At 47.5% G+C, this 16,442-nt stretch overlaps 1 protein-coding gene across 4 annotated transcripts; it reads left to right on the top strand.

Annotated features, from left to right (window-relative positions):
* Positions 1–1,552: 1,552 nt before the first annotated feature.
* On the top strand, positions 1,553–14,595 carry LOC115386575 (suppressor of cytokine signaling 7-like). 4 transcript variants are annotated; one of them, XR_003931312.1, is made up of 11 exons: positions 1,553–3,476; positions 6,274–6,335; positions 6,659–6,766; positions 7,012–7,149; positions 7,691–7,830; positions 7,919–8,087; positions 8,202–8,330; positions 8,619–8,754; positions 9,168–9,338; positions 9,494–11,338; positions 14,583–14,595. XR_003931312.1 is itself a non-coding variant. In XM_030088953.1 (10 exons), the coding sequence occupies exons 1-9, from the start codon at positions 1,846–1,848 to the stop codon at positions 9,328–9,330; spliced, it is 2,676 nt and encodes an 891-aa protein (XP_029944813.1). In that variant the 5' UTR covers positions 1,553–1,845; the 3' UTR covers positions 9,331–9,338; positions 9,556–11,426. The 4 variants fall into 4 exon arrangements, 3 of the variants coding, with proteins under 3 accessions (XP_029944813.1, XP_029944812.1, XP_029944814.1); XM_030088953.1 differs by lacking the exon at positions 14,583–14,595 and having other exon boundaries at positions 9,556–11,426; XM_030088952.1 differs by lacking the exon at positions 14,583–14,595 and having other exon boundaries at positions 9,494–11,426.
* The last annotated feature ends 1,847 nt before the right edge of the window (positions 14,596–16,442 follow it).

Genomic DNA, 16,442 nt, shown 5'->3' with positions numbered 1-16,442 from the left:
ACTTACCGATGGCGAGTCTGACATAATGAAACTGTAACTGTTTCGGAAAAAAAGCTTTATTTATGAGCGAGGCGGATCGCAGAAACTGTAAACAGAGCCGTGCACGCCGGAGAAGAGGAGATCGCGCTCGTACACTTCCGCGTTTCCTGGGAGAAGCAGGAGAGCCGGGCGGATGGTCTGGCGCATGCGCGTTGTTCAAAAAGTGAGTAACAGACGTGGGGCTTCGTCTTTTTGAGAAAATCGTGTATTAGACCTTTAACCTTGTCATACAGTTATGTACTCACCAAAAACACCCCCAAAGCATTTTTTCTTCTTCGTGCCTGCATGTTTGAGCTTTCCTCGTTTTTCTGCTGCTCAGAGAGTGAAAACGGTCAACCCCCCCAAGAGCAAGACTCTGAAGGGTCTGCGCTTGGTGAGTTTCTCACAGAAAAAGACGTTTTTGCGTGTCTGTGTGTGTAGAGAAGCTAGAGCTAAAGAGCTAAAGCTAGCCAGCGTATTTGTGTTGAAGCTCCGATTGGTTGAAGTACGCTGTCAGTCAAAGTCCACAGGGGGAGAGGCGGGATTTTCAGTGAAACGGAGCGTTTTCTCTTCCGGGTTTCAGAATTAGCCCCAGAAAATCTTTTATTTCACACAAAATGACTTTTCCTTAGCGCCAAAAATAAACTATTACCATGTTAATGCCATTTCTAGGGTTTGGACTAGCTAAAAAGCATGATACAGCCCCTTTAAATTCAACTTTTGATCTTATTATTTGGACTGATGAATGCATTTCAAGGCAGTTTTCAGCCCATAAGATAAAGCAAAACACATTTTAAAAAATGCAATTCAGAGCATGATTAACTATGGAAAAAAACGGATTCATTGTGATTTAAATTTTTTTTCCACAACCCCAGTTTAACACATTTAGTGCAACCACAATATTATACAACTGATTAATATCAGAGGTCCAGTATGTGAAATAAAATAATGTAATATACAGGACTAGTTAGTCTTTTTGAGTTTACTGCACAAAATCCTCTGCACATTTTAAAGTTTTGAAAATCTTATTTCTAGACTGATCATAAACATGTTGCAAAGGTGTATAATTGTAAATGTTTCTGAATTTTCAGGTAAACTATTTGTTTCCAGATTTTATTTTATTTGCTTTTTTTTAAAGATGCTTTTCACTTATAAATTTCTTTCTTCATTTCTCTACGGTTTAGTTTTGTTTTTGTTGCAATAATTTATTTTTGAACAAATTTTGATCATTTTCATTTTTATACACATTTTTTTTTTACAAATACATATTACATTTAAATCATAGAAACAAAAGAATCCATTAAGAAAATAGAACCGATAATATGGTTTTATTCGCGCATTCTGTTGTTTTTATGGAGTATTTGGAAACAAAATAAAAATATAAATTAATATTAATATTAATATTGTCTCTTAAGAAATAGATAACCATATAAAACCAAGACAACATTACATAGACTAAAATGGAACAAATTAAAATGTTGATGATAAAAGCCCCAGCTGCCCCCTCCCTCCTCCTCCTCCTCCTCTTCCTCCTCTTCATCCCTCCAGTCTGACCGGAGGAGGATGAGGAGTCGGTAGGAGGCTAGCAGCTAACGTCACCGGGCCGGTCTGTCCCTCCGTCCGCCCCATCCTCCCGCCCGAGCGCCTTCACCGGAGCCGTTACCGTCTGGAACCGGTCGGGACTCCCGGTGGCGGCGGGTCCGGCCGGGCTGGCCGGGTGAGCCGCGCGGGGAGATGCCGCAGCTGGCCGCCGTTAGCCCCGTCGCTGTTTACGTCCGTGGCTGTTATGTAACGGAGCGAGTAGCCGCTAAGCGTTAGCCCGCCGCCATGAACGACGCGCAGCAGGAAATGTCTCCGGACTTCGTGCTCATGCGGCTCGTGTCCGCGGCCGAGTACGACCGGCTGGACGAGCCCGACGACCGGCTGTCCGGGGGCGGCGGCGGCGGCTTCGGGCCCGTCAAAGCCGCGCTGGCACACCGCGGCGGCGGCGGCGGCGGCTTCGAGCTGGATCCCAGCGGCCCCTCTCCGGGCCTCGGCTCGGCTTCCCCGCACTACAGCTCGCCGCTGCCCGGGAAAGGCGAGCTGGACGGCGGGCTGCTGCTGACGCAGGCTGCCCCGGGCTCCGAGGCGCCGCTGTCCCCTCCGCCGCCGGACGACTTCGCCGTGGCGGCGCAGCGCTTCGTGGACTTCCCGGTGCAGCGCGGCGCGGCGGTTCCCGGGTCCCGGGCGCAGCTCATGGTCTTCCAGAACCTGCTGCGGTCCGGGGACCGGGTCGTGGAGTTCGGACTGGAGCAGCCGCCCCCGCGCTTCCTGCAGGAGGACGCAGAGAGGCAGCAGCTGGACGCGGGACCGGGCACCACAGCGGGACCGGGGCCCGGAGGAGGCCGGGAGCAGACCTGCGTCCCATCCGTGCAGGAGGACCTGCAGCCGCTGCAGTGGCACCCGGTGCTCCGGCTCTCCAAACCCTCAGACGGCTCCCAAACCCCCCACCAGGGCGTCCGGGACCTGGACTCTGAGCCGGGGTCGGTGCTGTGCCACCGACACCGCCTGCTGACCGACCAGCTGGCCAAGTGGCCCCCGGGCCTGCTGGACCAGGCTCTGCGCCTGGGCCTGCTGGAGCCCCGGAAGACCTGCCCCTCCGCCGGGGCCGGAGAGGACCCGGTGCTGGCTCTGGCCCGGAGGCTGGGCCAGCTGGGGGAGGCCAGAGAGGCTGGGGAAGGTGGCGAAGGTGGAGATGAGGCCAGAGTGACCCGCTGCTCCTGCCACAGTGTCCTGGTCCCGGGGACGGGGGGCGAGGACCCCAGCGAGACCAGCGACGCCCTGCTGGTCCTGGAGGGACTGTGTTCCGAGGAGGTGGGAGGACTGGGTCAGGAGGGGGAGGGCAAAGGAGAGGACACGGATGACACCGAGAAGGGCGAGTGGACGGGTGGGGTGGGCGGGGGCTTCGGGGCCGGTGTTGAGGGCCCCATGTTCTCCAGTGGGACGCTGAGCGGCCTGATGCGGCAGGTCCATCGACTGGCTGAGGAGGCTGGCGTGTGCACGGACCAGAGCTGCCGGGCCCCCCTGTCCGTCCTGCCCGTCCAGTCCTCCCCCACCGACCCCGTCCCCGTCCCCGGCCCCGTCCCCCGGCCCCTGCACCAGCACCAGTCCCGCTCTCAGCCCCAGAGCCGCGCCGCCACACCCAAACTCGGCGTGGCGTCCGGGGGCCTGGGGCGGTCCGCCTCCCCTCTGGTGGTCCTGGAGGGGGAGAAGATGACTCCGCCGTCACGAGGGAAATCAAGGAAAGGGGGGTCGCTGAAAGTCCGGCTCAGCAAGCTGTTCCGGACCAAGAGCTCGAGCAGCGGGTCGGCCGGGCTGCTGGACAAGAGGCCGTCCCTGGCCTCGTCCACCTCGTCGGGGGGCAGCCTGCTGGACGTGTGGGGGTCCACCTGCAGCAACACGGAGCTGGACGGCAGCAGGTAAGACCCGCCCGCACCACCCGGGGCCTCTCCTAAGCGGCCGTGCTGAGGATGCTTATCGCCATGACGACAGCTTTTGGATTGTTTCCTCCTCACTTCCAGGTTGTCCTGTGTGTCAGAGCAGCAGTTCGGTTGTTTTCTTGTGTTCGATTCCTCGGGTTGTTTCAGACTCCGGAACACATGAACTCCATCTGTCACAGTCTTTATTTCTGTTGCACACAGACAAATACACTGTGGCATTAAATCTCACACCCACACACAGGCGCAGAACAGTGAAAACAACATTAACTCTTTCGAGGACAGATGTTTTTCTACCTTAATTTATCCACACGCAAGTGTCCTTAAGGATTCTTGCTGAAATTACCTGGAAATAAAAATCTTATTGATTCTGATCTATTTATTCTCTTTGAGACCTTTAAAGAATTCAGTTTTATTTCTAACGAGACAGTTTCTCAACTATTGGTAAAAGCAAAAACGCAAAAATCTGCTTTGCTTATTTGGTTTAACAGTCAGTTAAGGTCAGGTAAAAACCATCAAAGATGACCACAGTCACATATTTCACGTGTTATAATGAAATAAATAATAAGTCTCCCTGCAGATGTGAAGATCATCAAGCATTTTTGTTTCGCGTTTCCATGACTGAGTGCTGGTTTAAATTAGATCCCGATAAACAATATTCACGTTACTGGTGTCATCAATAACTGATATTTGCAGATATCATACTGCTTGTCGCAGTCGGAGCGTGCTCTCTGGAGGCAGTGTGGGGGGGAAAAGGCAGACGTCGCTCCTTCTCCAGCAGATAACACACATCCTCCGTTCAACTTGTCACGTGTCTAATCAGACTTCACTTTGACAGCATGCACACACCGGTTGTTCATATCAGCTCACTTATGTCTGGTCGGAGAGATATAGTTTAATAAAATGACTCAATTTTTCTGATTTTCATATGACAGCCAATATGCTGTATGTTGTGCTTCCCTTCACAAAATGAGGTCTTTTAGGCAAAAACAGCAGCCTGAATCTGACTTTCTGGGTGTCTTATATGGTTGTGAAGAGTGAAAACAAGACCTGTTGTTCGTTTTTGTCAATGTTAAACATCTTTCACAAAGTGCCTGCAGCTCAGATGTAATAAAGCTGTCACTGTTCTGGTCTGTTTCTGCGTCCCTGACTCAGGTAGTTTAGAATCTGTGTTGCAAACGTTGTCATGTGTCCCTCATGTTGTTGTGGTTGTTCATCTCTACATCCACTAGAGGGCAGTGCAGTTCAGACTCATGTAACGTTGAATGTTTTTCTAACTTCTTTGTTGTGCTCAGTGTAGATTTGTATGTATCCACACAGTTTCTCACAGTTTGTCCACAAAGCGATCCTTACTTCTGTTTTCTTCTTGCTTCCGTTCTCTGGTTGCATGTGAGCTGTGTTGCTCCACTCTGCCCCCACAGGTCATCAGTGGTATCACTGTTGCACATCTGTAAGCTTCCTGAGAATGGATTAAAGTACTCATATGATAAAAACAGAAGACAGAATCCATATATTTAGTGTTGAGTATAGATTGAACCTGAGAGAGTGGAAGGGACGGGCCCCTGCTTACACGATATATTCAAGTGTAAATAGAAAAATTTACTTGGTGTTTTGGATGCAGAAATGCTGCTGCTGTGCACCTCAGCTGCAGTTAACAATTGTTCTGCCCAAGCAGGAGAAGATGGACAGTAAGAACAGAGTTTTCCTCCAGAGTGTCATGAGTCCCAGTCCGCGTTCTCCTGGAAGTTGATAGTTTGAGTTGAGAGTGACAGGTAATCGCAGTCTAACTTTGTCTGCCTTTGACTTGCCTTTGTTAATATTAACAGCGTATTGTTCCTGGCACACGTGTGGTTTCATGACAAAAACGAACAACAGCACCAATGTGTGGGCCTGGCATGATAACTAAATTTTCATGTAAAAAAAAGACTATTTTTAGAAACATTGCTGTGTAAAGACAAAAGTTTTCTGAAATGTAAACACAGGAACGATGCTTTCTCACTAGAAATGCTGTCATGTAATCAGGAGTCCTTCGTCTTTAAGAAACTAAGTGCGGCACCAGTTACTGACTCATGGAGAAGCGATGCTCTGCACAAACCAAGTGACCATCCTACCTGTTGGTAAAACCGTCCCGCAGTGTGAGGAAACCCCCAGAATTCAAGTTGCTTTAGAAGGTTATAATGTAGGAAGTCATGTGAGATATAATGTGATAAGAGCACAATACACAACAAACTTCAGTATTAAAACATCCAGATTAGATGTTTCTGACTGCAGGACGTCACCAGCCGTGTGTGTGTGTGTGTGTGTGTGTGTGTGTGTGTGTGTGTGTGTGTGTGTGTGTGTGTGTGTGTGTGTGTGTGTGTGTGTGTGTGTGTGTGTGTGTGTGTGTGTGTGTGTGTGTGTGTGTGTGTGTGTGTGTGTGTGTGTCAGTCAAACTGTCGTCATGGCGATCAGCATCTTCAATTTGGTGGAGGTGTTGCCATGGTGACAGCATCAGTCAGCAGAACTTCAGTGTGGTGACAGGTAGCTGGTTTCCATGGCAACGGAGTCAGGATCTCTGGTAGTGGAGTGACTGTGAAGATGAGGGTGAGAGTGGAGAGATGATGTCAGTGTTTGTCCTATCTGGTAACCATGGAAACCAGAAGCACCAAAGCACTAAAATAATCAACAACAGATGATAATGATGGTGCTCTTTGTGATGGTGAAGCTGATGATGATGACGATGGTGACGATGCTGAAGCGGCAGTGTGTCAGTCCCTCTCGCTCTTCTTCATGTCTTCAGGCTGCAGGTGTCCAGACCTCACAGTGCCTTCTCTCCGGTGCCCGTCACTCCCGCTTTCACCGGTCAGTACACACACGTGCATGCGTACGTGCGCGCCTGGTTGAAAACGGCATCGGTTTATTCGTTCCAACATCCATGCTGTCACATTTGGAGATTTTTTTTTTTTCTGATTTATGCTTCACTGACCCCGCCCCTTTTGGTTAACCCTGCTTCCTTTATGTGCTGATTTTCACGCCACAGTTCACTTCATCTTTTTACCCTTTTTCCCTTTTTTCAACCGCTCAAGTACCCTCTTGAAACCCGAGACTGGATCTCCCTAGCCCCGCCCCTTCCCTCTCTAACCCCGCCCCTTGTCTCTAACGCGTGTCTCTGTGGCTGTCTCCAGGTGAGACGGTGTCTCTGGTTGATGTGGACATTTCCTCTCGCAGGGGGGGGAGCTCGCTCCACCCCCCGACTCCTCCTCCTCCGCCCCGACGGAGTCTCAGTCTGCTCGGTACTTCCTCTTCTTCTCTCTCTCTCTCTGTCTTTTTCTTCCTCTTTGTGTTTCACTTCTCCTTGGCGTGTTTGTGTCTTCAGTGTGAGGCTGACTCTCAGGTACGTCTCGTCTCTCCCCGTCAGTCCCTGTCAGTTCCTGTCCCCGGTGTGTTTCCGTGACTGAAGGTTGTAGCAGGAACTCATTGACCAATCAGCAGCCTGCAAGTGTCTTTTCTCTTTTTTTCTTTTTTTTTCCCCCTGCAGATGATTTCGGAGGTCCTCCTCAGCAGCACGCCGCCTTCATGGAGCCCAACGTGGGCGCCTCCATGCAGTCTTTACCCCCCAGACCCCTCGTCCTGCACCCCTCCCTCAGCACCATCCAGCACAGCCTGAGCCTCAACGGTAACACACACACACACACACGCACACACACATGCACTTCACTGCAACACTAAGATGGTTTTCACGAGTGTGTCTGAGTCCACGCGGTGGTTTTGGTTGATGTGATCTCTCCTGCTAGTTGCCGTCAGTCCTGTCACTGCAACATTTTGAGTTATTTGAAGACTTCTGAAGCAGTTATTCTGACATCCTGAGAATAAATAATTACAATAGTCTGGTCTGGAGGTAATGAATGCATGGATCAGTTTTTTAACTTCATTCTAAGTCAACATGTTCCTGATTACAGAGACATTACAGATGACAGAAAGCAGTCCAGAAGAGTTGTTTGATGTTGGAGTTGAAGGTTCCTTCAGGAAGCATGTTCAATGTGAAAAGTACAAGTTCTAATTCACAACCTTTTGGAAGTCCATGGTTAACTTTAATCTGAACTGAAGAGTCGTCCTTAACATGAAGGAAGTGATAAACATGATCAAAGCCAGTTCAATGACCCTGATTCTGCGTCCCGGTCTCCGGGGCTCTAACTGAACGCTCCTCTGTCCGTCAGACACCTTCCTGCGAGGCTTGCCCCGCCCCATCCCCCTCAGACCTGACGGGCATCACCCGCCCCCCCGACTCGCCCCCCGCTGCCCCCTCAGCCGACCCGACGCCGGCAGCTTCGCCACCAGCCTCCGAGAGCTGGAGAAGGTGGGACTGGGGCAAGACAGCTGTGTGGGTGGAGGTGTGATGAAGGGATGGAGCTAACCGGCGCGTGTGTGTGTGTGTGTGTTTGCAGTGCGGGTGGTACTGGGGTCCCATGAACTGGGAGGACGCCGAGATGAAGCTGAAGGGGAAACCAGACGGATCTTTCCTGGTCAGAGACTCTTCAGATCCTCGATACATCCTGAGTCTGAGCTTCAGGTCGCAGGGAGTCACACACCACACACGCATGGAGCACTACAGAGGTAACACACACACACACACACACAACCACTAATGGCATGCACGGAGCGCTGCAGAGCTAACACACACACACACACACACACACACACACTCTTTCATGTGCTTGTGTGTTTCAGGGACCTTCAGTCTGTGGTGTCACCCTAAGTTCGAGGACCGCTGCCACTCGGTGGTGGAGTTCATCGAGAGAGCCATCATGCACTCCAAGAACGGGAAGTTCCTGTACTTCCTGCGCTCCCGGGTCCCAGGTGAGCAGCCGATCAGTGTGGACGTAATGAATCTTCTCTACGCCGTCTGACCACACGGTACTCACAAAGAGTTAGGGCTGTTCGGTTTTCCGGTGAAATTTATGGAAACCGTAAAGCAATCACAGAACACTGGTTTTTACTGAAATGAAAGTAGGAATTTCAGAAGAATCCTGCAATGGGGATTTCCTCATCTCAGTACTCTCTGAACTTGCTGAGGCATGGCGTCCCGCCCCTCATGCTTTCAACCTCTCTCCATTCTCTGACGGTGACTCCGCTGGGTGCTTTCAGGTCTGCCCCCGACCCCGGTGCAGCTCCTGCACCCGGTCTCCAGGTTCAGCAGCGTCAAGTCCCTGCAGCACCTGTGCCGCTTCTGCATCCGGCAGCTCGTCCGGATCGACCACATCCAGGAGCTGCCGCTGCCCATGTACGCACCCGAACGCACCGCTCACCCGCTCAGGCCACGCCTACACACACACACACACACACACGCACGCACACACGCACACCACCCAGCGGCTAAGGGTTAAAGCGTGCAATAAGAGCGCTGTGGCATTAAAAAACGAGAAGTGAAATTCAAAACACAAGGAACAGAAACTACAACCGGGAAAAGTCTGAGTTTACGTAACAAGATAAATCCATGAAAAAGGTTAAAATCACAACAGAGATGAGAAAAGAAACCAAAGATATGTGGATATACGTTGGAATGGACTCATTCGTAATGCTGAACTCTTCCCACTTCAGCCGTCTGTGTGCTTTTGACCTGTTACACACACACACACACACACTCAAAATCACATCAAACTGTCAAATCATTGTGTGTGTGTGTGTGTGTGTCAGGCCTCTGATAGCCTACCTGAGGAAGTTCTACTATTACGACCCCGAGGAGGAGATCAGCCCCACGCAGGAGCTCAAGGAGGCGAAGGAGGCGAAGGGGGCGGAGTCGCAGGTGGAGCGGGGGCCGGAGCCGGGTGTCCAGGTGGGCGTGGAGTCCCAAACGTAGCAGTGGAGGTGAGAGACAGTGAGCGAACGCCGCTGCCGGTCGTCGGGAGTCCTCGGGCTCGGGATCCGGGGCTCCAGATGTTGCTGATTCAGTGAAAGACGTTTGAGCAGTTCATGCAGAGCTAACCTCATTTCCTCCTTTGTTTGTTTTTTTCTCCCCACAGCTCTTTTACTTTCTTTCCTTCTTTTTTTGGACTCAATCAAACTTTGAAACTGGACTCTGCAGCCAATCGGCTCTCTCTGCTCACTTTGTATCCGGGCGGGTTTCAGATGGTCCGCCCCCGCCTCCGGGTTCTCTCATTGGCTCACGGGGAGCAGCCCAGGGTGGGGGCAGGGGATGTGGAGACTCCGCCCCCCTCTCTTGATGTCATCGCTGAGCGGCTCAACGAAACGTGACGTTTCACGAAGAGATCCGTCACTGGCGGGTAGGAAGCGGCGGTCGCCTCTGGGATCCGGCCGACAAGCGGCGAAACGCCGCCGTCGTGGTGTTGAAGGTGTCGACCTTTCTGGAATTAAGTTATATATCATGTTCTAAACGTCCCGTTTATTCACGTGGATTTGGAATGACGAAGTGCTTCTGGTGCTACAGAACTTGGTGTCAAACGTGGATTCAGGCCGGGTTTCAGATCCGGCCCCTTCACATTAAGAGTCGGCCTCCAAACACACATTTGGTCCAAAAAAGTCTGAAGTCTTTGTGCTTTGTGTCTCGTCGGCCTCATGATTCTCTCATCTGTTGTACATTTTATGCACTTTATTTGATATTTTAACGAACATCGTACGATAAATTCCTAGAAAATGTCTCAACAGGTTACAGGTTATTTGTTCGTTCATGTTGTTTTGCTTTGACATTTTAATCAGTATTGAGTTTTTTTTTTTTTCGTTTTTTTGTTACATTGTATTTTTAAAATTAATATATTTTTTGGATTCCAAAGAAAGATTTCTTGCATGCTTTCTTCTCTTGTACCTCATGAGGATGTGAAAGGGTTCATTTCAGCTTCCGCTCAGCCTTATGTGGCTAATGGGGTCTGCAGGTCCCGCCCAGACCCCACAAACGCAACAATGTTTCAAGTGAAAGCTCGTCGTTTCTTCGTTTTCGTTTCAGAGAAGTTTCACGTTCACACGACAACATCCTGTAAATGATGTCTGAAACACTGAAATTGATGGAATTATGTTGAGCCACTGTTGGGTGCTGTTGTATTTATTTTCAACATGCACGCAGAGAACAATAAGCTATGGACATTAGGAAGGACCAGAAGGACATTCATGGACAGGTGAGGTAACAAATTAGATAACTACAGTGACTGTGAACTCTAAAACTCCCAAGTCCAGGAGAATCTGGACTGGGAGTCATGACAACTCTGGAGGAAAAATATTGTTTTTATTGTTTTATAGTCCGTCTACTGAGCATGTGCAGAAGAAGTATCTGGTGTTGAGTAGCAGCATTTCTGCCTTCTGCAAGGAGACGTGCCGCGAGCGTTTCCAGGAAGTGTAGTTTTCGCCCATCTGTACGGTGATGGAGTGTTTTCAAAAAGTTCCACTCTGGAATCCCAAAAAGTTGCGTTTTCGGTGGCTCCAAGTGGCTGCCGACACCCAAATGGACACCCAAAACGCAACCAAAGTTTTGTGTTTTCACTTGAAGTCGTTGGTGTGTAAATGGGTGCAGGATGAAGAAAACTCAGATTTAAAGACTTTAAGGTGTCCGGACTGACTGAAGAGTTCTTGTACACCTGACCAATGCGAGTGCAGCGTGGTTTCAGACATTTGAAGCACACGGAGGTTCGTCGTTTGAGTCTGAAGCAGCACAAACGGAGGACTTTCCCCATCGTGGAGGCGACCGCCGCTCGCCGCAGCATTACCAAAAGAAAACACACAAACAGTTACCGTGACAACACCTGAACTGAGCCTCGTTGGCGTTGCACTGGACAAACACTGGAGCAGGGAGGACCCCGAACGCCCCGGGGGGGCCCCCCTGAAGATGTCACACGGTGGGCGAGGAAACCTGCAGGCGTGTCGTGATGGTTTCAGAGCAACGCCGCAGCTTCGGTCTGATTTCTGTGCTGTTAATAAAACAGTGTGGACAGAATCCGCCTCGGCTCACTTCCTTCCACAAACTGGTCAAGAACCCCGACTCCACTTCCCGGAGGCAGAAAGCCTCACTAATGGTGCCCCCTGCTGGCTACAGTCCTGTCATAGTTCTTATTATGAACTCTGTTTTTAAACTTGCATCGAAATGTTGATAATGTGCATTAATGCATATAACAGTAATACTAGTACTTGAATGCAGCCTGAAGTAATTATCAGCATGAAGCAGCAAAATCATGTAAAATGAAGGCAAGCATTATGAAGTAATGTAACAGAAGAGTCGATGCACTATAAATGAAGGTAATTTAGTGCAGAACAAGAAAGTACTCTAAAGTAATGAAGCATTGCAGTATATGCAGTCTAGTCTACCTGCCCAATTTAAAGTACAAACTTGTGTAAAGGGATTTTAGTAAAAGTACAAGTATTAAATATGAGATAGCATTTAAAAAAGCAGAATGAAAAGTCAATTAATATAAACTGTATTAAGTAATTTAAACTAAATAATATAAAGTTTCATAAAGCAACAAATAATGTAAAGTTATATAAAGAATTACGTATTCACTCACAGTATATGAGGTAAAAGTTGTGTCATAAGGCCTATTTTATTCTTTAGCTCCTCTAATTTGGTATCATTTTCTTAGAAATAAATAAAAAAAACTGCCTACACACTCGTTATCAAGTGTCCAGAATATAAGTATAAGTGTTCTTTTTTCAATTGAATATGATCTTAAATCTGACAGTTTCCATCACTTCAGACCGCCTCAGTGAATCCATTCCACTTGTTCATATATAGGGGAGAGCGGGGTAATTTGTGCCAAGGGGTAAGTAGTGCCACCCCTATTATTTAGAAAACCATAGTAGTTTTTGGTCATGTGACCACATATTTTTGAAGAGGCGTCTATTCCGCTCATCTTGCAAAAAAGGGAGACACATGGCTTGAGAGGTAAGCACATTCAAGTTCAAAAAACATTTTTTTGCCCTCCAAAGTAAAATTTCCATGGTTCAGGTTTTTTGATTGCTGTGTTTGAACAATTATAGAAAACTTTGAAAACATTTCACACACGTTTTATTGCTTTAGTAAGCTACATCATGAGTCTATACAGTTAACATGATGCTAGCTCAGGACAGCTGGGGGATGCATTTTTTTCAAAATGGTGGGCCTGGGGTAATTTGTGCCAAAGGACCTGGGTTAAATTGTGCCACTGGCACAACTTCCCCAAACTTATGATTATTTACTATATATTACTTTTTTTGAATTTACTGTTATTGTACATCTTATTCTTCCATTTGATCACTAAAACTATGTGTCATTCGTAATTTCAGATCAAAAACCATCATGTTACGCAGATACAAAAGGAAGACAGACAGGGTTCCAACTTTTTAAAGTTTCTGAAGCAAAGTTATGACGCCTGTTGATGGAAAGTCCATCTTCATATTTAGAGAGAATGATGAAGGAGTCATCCCTTGAGGTGATGAGCTTAAAAAATTTCCCACAACATAAAAGCGTGGTGATAGAGCCAGAAGGGAGTGCAAGTTCATATTCAACTGCAGCATTGACAAGTGGAATGTCCAGTAGTAGGTCGAATCTGTGAAGATATTCAGATGCAGATGCAGTTAGGTGCTCATTTTAGATTTTGTTCTTGTGGCATTGGGCCTTGTTGAAGCAAATTGGCTTTTGAATTATGTTAAAACTTTAAATAAGCATTAAACAAGTACTTTTGTATTTTGTTTTTATCTAGCATTATCATTTTTATATAAACTTTATTTCAGACACAGTTGGTCCGTATGAAAAATACAAAAAAACATTACAAAACACTAAATTTTTGATATTAAAATTATCTTTTTTACTTCAGTTATCAGTGGCACAATTTACCCCAGTGTATTCTGACTAATGGCACAATTTACCCCGCACTTGGGGTAAGTTGTGCCACAAAACCACTTTTTTTTCCAAAGCTATATTTCTCACAGTTTATTTAAGATCCAAAGTGATTGCTCCCAGGGATGCACAACATCCTAAACTATATGAACATATTTTAGTCACAGGCATTCCTGTAATCCCCTTGTGTAAAAGGCACTTTAAGTAAAAATTGGCACTGCTTACCCCACTCTCCCCTACCCCTTTCACACTGGCCAAAAAACCCGTTTAAACCCGCAAATAACCGGGTCCTCATGGCAGTGTGAAAGTGTTCACTCAGCATTAGACCCGGGTTTATCAACCCTGCAATGGACGCGGGTTTTTAGCGGGTCGCTACTAGGGGTGTCCTCAGATAGTCTACGATTCGACGATTCGTTCGAAGGGGCCTGATTCGACTACCAATCACGCAGTCGAAGCATCGAAAAAATGTGGTTATTAAACGAGGACCATTCCATTACAGCTGTATGGGGGTGCTGAATGACTGATTCTACATAGAATCGCTTGTTTTTTTTCCAAATAAACATGATATAAAGCCCATTTGATATACATGTTAGCCTATCAAATATACTGTGGAAAAATGTACTTGTACTTTTATTCAATACTCTATCTCTTTACTGTTTGTGAATGAACCACCATGGTGAGTGGCACAATCCGATTTTGCGCAGAGCTCTGTCACAGAGCAGCATCTCGGTTGGTGATTTGGCTGAACTTTAAAAGGCTCACAATGTCGAAAAAAAAAAAGAACTTCAGACCAAGTCAAAGATGATCCAAAAAAAAAAAAAAGTCAAATGCAAGTTGTGTCCTTTCATATCACTTCACAACAACATGGCTTTCCACATTAAACGGGTAAGTAGCCAGATAATTGGGTTGATAAAAGACGGTTCTGTTACTCATTTCTCATTTTTAATGCTGACTTTTATTTCGTTTAATTGTAATATTTTAGGTTATTATTATATTATTATTTTTATTTATCTAAAAGGCTAATTCTATTTAATTTAGTGTTTGTTTTTGCATGGATGCTGCGCTGCGAAACGACCCGACACAGTGCAATTAAGCCTATTTCATTTAATTTGAGCAGATAATGTGAGAAGTTGTTTAGCCAAAAAATGTGATCTTATCTGCAGAGATTATAGATATAAATAAATGACTAGCTTTAGCCCGTTTGTTAGAAGTGGGTTTGGTTCTGGTCATTTGAACTATACTTCATTTGTTTGATGTTTAGAGTTACCGACACTTTGTTCCAGTCTGTGTTTCAGTGTGTAGGGAAAAAAATAAGTGTTGTTTTACCTGCCTGCGCTGTTTTTTTTTTTCAATGTTTTTTTTTTTTTTTTTGTTTTTTTGTTTTGTTTAATTTTTTTATTATTAGTGCAATCAGGGCCGACTGTAGGCATAGGCACCCGTGAGCACCGCTCTGCACTGTGCTGCGCTCCGACACCCGTGTAGGCACACTCCCCCCCCACCCCCCCCACCCCCGCCCGCTCCTCCAAACAAGATGAAAGATTCGACTACCAGTCGACTATTGGCAGATTCGGATGAATCAGATTCGACTATAGAAATCCTTAGTCGGGGACACCTCTAGTCGCTACTATCAGCTTTTTACGGGGAGGGGCGAAAGGGAGTGTGAAAGCAGACGCGAGTCGACGCGCATAACTTACGTGATGACGTTGACGTGGCTACATTAGCGCGCTAGTTGTTGTTTCTGGGCACAGCGTGAGATTTCCTTCGTCAAGATGATCCAGTATTGGCAAGACAGCGAGACCAGAGAGCTCCTCTGGATCCGTGGGGAAGAGGAGATTCGTCTACAGGTAATGGGGACTGTGTTCCACTGCATTAGGTGCGTTCGACATGAGAAAGCCAGAGGCAGACCTTTAAGATTTTTGAGCCGCCCCGCCCAGATGTAGCCCGGCGTCACTGATACGTAGGACCTACGTAGGGCATCGAAAACTCGCGAGACCCAAACGAGATCGGTCACAGAGGTAGCCGCGTGAGCTGCTGGAGAGCAACTCACCGCGGCTACCTGGCCCACCTCTCTGGTTCATACAGGCAGGAGATTGGACCCGAGCCCACTCGTCATCAGTTTGATGACAACGCGCTTTATTTGCATAAATAAACACCCAGTCCCGGCTCCAGCCCAGTGTAGAGGGGGGAGGGGGGGCAGCGGCTACAAAGGTGGCGAAAAAGTAACGGAGCAACACAAAGACAGAATCCACAGATCAGAGGCCTGTTCTACTGTGTCCAACAACATATGATCATTAATCACATTGGTAAAAAGCACAAATAGTAATAAAACAAATGATAAATAACCAGCCCTCACCTTTAGTAGAGCTGGAGTCTCCACTTTTTTTTTTTTTTTTTGAATTTTGAATAGCGCAACACTTCATATTGATTTGATCAAGCCAGTGGAGTTTGCTGTTGTTTTTTAAGCACAAAATAGACTGAAAACTTTATTTATTAATTTTTTGGACTGAGGGGGCGAGGCAGTCTGCCCCCCTTGATGCCTGGTTGCACTTGCAGCAGCAGGCACGCTTCACATGACAGAAGCCAAAACGTAACTTAAAATTATTTAGTTTTTTTAAAATTGTATTCATTTCAGTTAACTGAATATGAATTAACACAATGTGACACACAAAAGAAATTATGAATTCTTTTGTTTTTAATAAGAAAAACAAAATTACCCCTCTGACAGCCCGGGGGGGCAAGCAGGCACAGGCGGGGGGGGGGGGGGGGGCATTGCCATCCCGGACGACGGGCCTGTAAACACCCCCCACAGTGGAGTCATGAGAAACACCAACATGGAGAACATAGGGTTGTCCGACTTGGAGGCAGACTTATAACTCCGCCCATGGCTGCGCCGTCTACTTCGTCTAGCTCTGTCTACCTCTGGCTTTGCCATCGTGAACGCACCTATTGTTTACTTTCGCTTTGCTCCGTCGCGCTGATGATGTCATCAACGCGGGACACTATCAGCGCGGGAAGACGCAGCGATGCGGCTCGCCAGCAGGCAGTTAGACGCGGGTCTGCATGCAGTGTGATAGGACACAAAAGGCGATTATTAGTGGGTCGAAAACACGGGTCGACCCGCTAGTTGCAGTGTGAAAGGGGTAATAGAGAACAAC

This window comes from Salarias fasciatus, chromosome 4 (assembly GCF_902148845.1).
Source record: "Salarias fasciatus chromosome 4, fSalaFa1.1, whole genome shotgun sequence".
Classification (NCBI taxonomy): domain Eukaryota; kingdom Metazoa; phylum Chordata; class Actinopteri; order Blenniiformes; family Blenniidae; genus Salarias; species Salarias fasciatus.
This window is presented reverse-complemented; position numbering and strand designations above follow the sequence as displayed.

Bases quoted from the DNA above. Each gene is read 5' to 3' on its own strand.
- LOC115386575 (XM_030088953.1), top strand. From the start codon at position 1,846: ATGAACGACGCGCAGCAGGAAATGTCTCCGGACTTCGTGCTCATGCGG. The intron at 6,336-6,658 runs GTCAGTACACAC...GGCTGTCTCCAG, and splicing joins CGTCACTCCCGCTTTCACCG to GTGAGACGGTGTCTCTGGTT. The intron at 7,831-7,918 runs GTGGGACTGGGG...GTGTGTTTGCAG, and splicing joins GCCTCCGAGAGCTGGAGAAG to TGCGGGTGGTACTGGGGTCC.